Source organism: Oryx dammah, unplaced genomic scaffold, assembly GCF_014754425.2.
Source record: "Oryx dammah isolate SB20612 unplaced genomic scaffold, SCBI_Odam_1.1 HiC_scaffold_23, whole genome shotgun sequence".
Lineage (NCBI taxonomy): Eukaryota > Metazoa > Chordata > Mammalia > Artiodactyla > Bovidae > Oryx > Oryx dammah.
The window spans coordinates 85,392,648-85,396,113 of record NW_024070207.1 but is presented as its reverse complement, the minus strand read 5'-3'; the positions used below and the strand labels follow the sequence as shown (position 1 = coordinate 85,396,113).

Here is a 3,466-nt window from a genome sequence, read left to right as displayed (position 1 = left end):
ATGAAATGATTTTTTAAAACATTTAAGAATGACTCAAAATATAATGTGATACATGTACATGTTTGTTCCTTCATTAAATGAACTCAGCAAGAGTTGAAAGATATGCCAGACATGCACCTGTTATACAAGTCACCTTAGTTTGCACATAGTTCAAAATTGATAGGTCCTCATAGGGAGACTCTGCTTCCAGTGAAAGCTCAGGAATTCTACCTTCAACTTTTTTCCTGCTAAAAAGTTCTTGTTAGTTACTTGTTTGTTTTGAGTTCCATTTCAGAACATTATGGTTTCTCCAAGTCTAACCATTAATCAATGAGGCATTGGTGCCCCCCTTTCTAGTATATCTACCTTCTGATAAACTCTAGATGAGATATACTGCATCAAAACTGGTGCCCCAACAAGGGCTTTGAAAAGTACCTCAGAGATATCTGTCCTTTTAGAAATTTGTCTCCACCCACCTCTCCACTAAAGATGGACCTAAAACTAAAAAATCCTGAGTTCTGGAACAGTTTCCATGGCCAGATCCCAGGGCTGCTGGACTGGGACATGGGAAATGAGTTCTTCCTTCCTTGCACCACAGACCAGTGCCCCTTAGCTGAGCAGAACCTTGCCAAATACAGACTTCAAGTAATAGAGACTCCAAAAGTACCTCAAGAGAGAGGATCCAGTCCTGGAAAAGATCGTCCTAACTCTGAACCCAACCTGTGGATGTGGGTGAATCCCAACATCGCATGCTCCCTTGACAGCCAGGAGACCCCAGAGCCCAGTAAGAAAAAGGATCTGGCACACATACTTCTTTCTCCTCAGCTACTTGCAAAAGATGAAGTATCTAACTGCTCAGAGGCCACAGTGATGCAGTCCCTGCCATCTTCCTCCAGCAAGCAATCTCCCCTACAGAAGCAGATCACCTCTTTCTCCAGTGACAAGGAATGCACAGAAGATGAGACCAAGGAAAAAGATAGCAACTCCTCTGTGACCCTCCAGTCCCCAAACAAAGGGGAGTGCTTCCAGAACCAGAAGCTATGGCAAGGCAACAGCCAGGAGAGGAAGTCCTGGCCTCGTCCCCCTCTCAATTACAGTCAACTAATTGCTCTGGCACTTAGAAACAGCCCTCCCTGTGGCCTCAATGTGCAAGAGATCTACAGTTTCACCCAACAGCATTTCCCCTTTTTCTGGACAGCTCCATATGGATGGAAGAATACCATCCGCCACAACCTCTGCTTCCTGGACAGCTTTGAGAAGGCGCCAGTCAGCCTTCAGGATGGGGCCAGTGCAAGGCCAAGGTCTGGCCTCTGGAGGCTTACTAAGGAGGGACATCGCCGCTTTCAGGAGGAGACTCGTGCCTTAGCCTCTGCTAGAAGAGAGAGTATTCAACAGTGCATGAGCCAGCCAGATGTTATGACTTCCCTCTTTGACCTTTGAACAACCACTGCTCCCTTTCTGGAACACTGCCACCCTTTACTGTGGCTACCTATGCACTGATTGGCCCTGATTAATCCCTAAGCCCACTCTGCCTGGTAGGTGCCAAGCCTGTATTTAACTACTGCTTCAAGAATGGTATTTTTTTAAAAAAAGTGAGGGGTGGATACAGAGGAGGAAGCAAAAGCTTAGAAAGTTGTGTAAGGGCAGTGGCAGTTATTCTGCATTTTGAGCACAAGGAAATCTTAGGAAAAACAGCATGGAAGTTAAGGAGAGAACATATTAAATGAGAAAAGGAATTCTGTTTCCTGGAGAGTATTCTCACACATGAAAGCAAATTGTGGAGTATAAAACATCAAATTCAAGATGGAGCCAGACCTTTAAGTCTCAAATACCGTGTGAAGATATATAAGAATAAAAAGAACTGGGTTTGATGTTTGAAGCCTGAAGATTCAAATGTCCCCCTTCTACCATTCATCAGCTACATCTCCTTTTTCAGTGAACCATTTTACCCTTTAGGGCCTTTTTCCTCTTTTTGATCCTGGACTTCTCAGCCTTGTTCTGTTGCCATCCACCTTCAGTACTGAAAAATAATTCCAAGCAGATACGTTTTTAGTTTGGATATTGAAAGTCCTTGAATTGAGCTTGTATTAACCCCAAGCCTTTTGATGACAAAACTCTGCTTTCAGTTGTCAAACCTTTATTGTGGATGGGTGTCAAGGTCCATCTGAGATTCTGAGTTTAGTGAGAGACAGAGGTATAAACAGATATTTGTAATATAAATATAATAAAATAGATGTACAAGGTTGCCATGGAAATGGGGAGATATTTTTTCCTAGGAAAGGCATTTAAAAAATATACCTTTGAGGTAGTTTTTAAGAATAAACAAGGATTTTATGGGCATATAAACTAGAGAAAAGACATTACAAAAAAAATTACAGAAGCAACAGTATGAGCAAAGAAAATGCAGTGTTTGGGGGAATGGTAGGAAGTTCAGCACAGCTTAGCTATATTAGGGCCAAGAGTTGCAAGAAAGGTGGGCAAGAGGCTTTTCCTCTATTACTTAGGTGTTTGTTGTGTGGGCTATTAGGAACTAGGAGGTATAAGTGGTGTTTACTTAAAATAAAAACAATAATAAACACTTCAGCATTTGTTTTTCTAATTTCAAAATTCATTTTAATACCATTTCCATACAAATAGCTTCTTTTATCAGATTTAAGCATTTCTTTTTGCCTTTTATATTAATATATTGTTAAAGAAATATCCAGAAGAAAATATATTACATTTTAAGTATGTATTTAGGTGCAAAACTTTCAATAATGGGAATACAAAAATGCCTGTAAAACATAAAAGCAACAAAGTCAAGAGTTGTAGATCAGTTGAAACCTTTACATTTTTGTGATGGTCTATTATATCTCATATAAAACTATATTAAGATAGATTTCCAGCAACATTCAAACAATTTTCTTTGAAAAAATAATTGTAAATGCTACTTCTGTATCATTGCTGCTGCTGCTGCTGCTGCTGCTGCTGCTGCTGCTGCTGCTGCTGCTGCTGCTGCTTCTGCTAAGTCACTTCAGTCTTCAGTCATGTCTGATTCTGTGCGACCCCATAGACAGCAGCTCACCAGGCTCCTCCATCCCTGGGATTCTCCAGGCAAGAACACTGGAGTGGGTTGCCATTTCCTTCTTCAATCCATGAAAGTGAACAGTGAAAGTGAAGTTGCTCAGTCGTGTCCATCTCTTTGCGACCCCATGGACTGCAGCCTACCAGGCTCCTCCATCCATGGCATTTTCCAGGCAAGAGTACTGGAGTGGGGTGCCATTGCCTTCTCCTCTGTATCATTAGGTGAAGTTAACAGAATACCTTGGTATTAATAAAATATTCTGGCTATAAGTATTCAGCATTTGATTCTCTTTTTTTCAAAATTAGCACATAAGTAAAACAGCCTGTTGTGAAATTAACAAGAATCATTTTATCACAAACTCTATTTTGAATAATTTTAATATGTCTACTTCTTAATTTTTCCAAACAATGCAGTTTCATTTGC

The 3,466-nt window shown here is 40.7% G+C and overlaps 1 protein-coding gene across 1 annotated transcript; it reads left to right on the top strand.

Annotated features, from left to right (window-relative positions):
- Positions 1–468: 468 nt before the first annotated feature.
- FOXR2 (forkhead box R2) lies at positions 469–1,419 on the top strand. Its single transcript, XM_040266084.1, has one exon. It carries the CDS (start codon positions 469–471, stop codon positions 1,417–1,419), a length of 951 nt encoding a protein of 316 aa, XP_040122018.1.
- Positions 1,420–3,466: the final 2,047 nt, after the last annotated feature.

Excerpts from the sequence above, each read along its gene's own strand:
- FOXR2 (XM_040266084.1), top strand. The coding sequence starts at position 469 with ATGGACCTAAAACTAAAAAATCCTGAGTTCTGGAACAGTTTCCATGGC.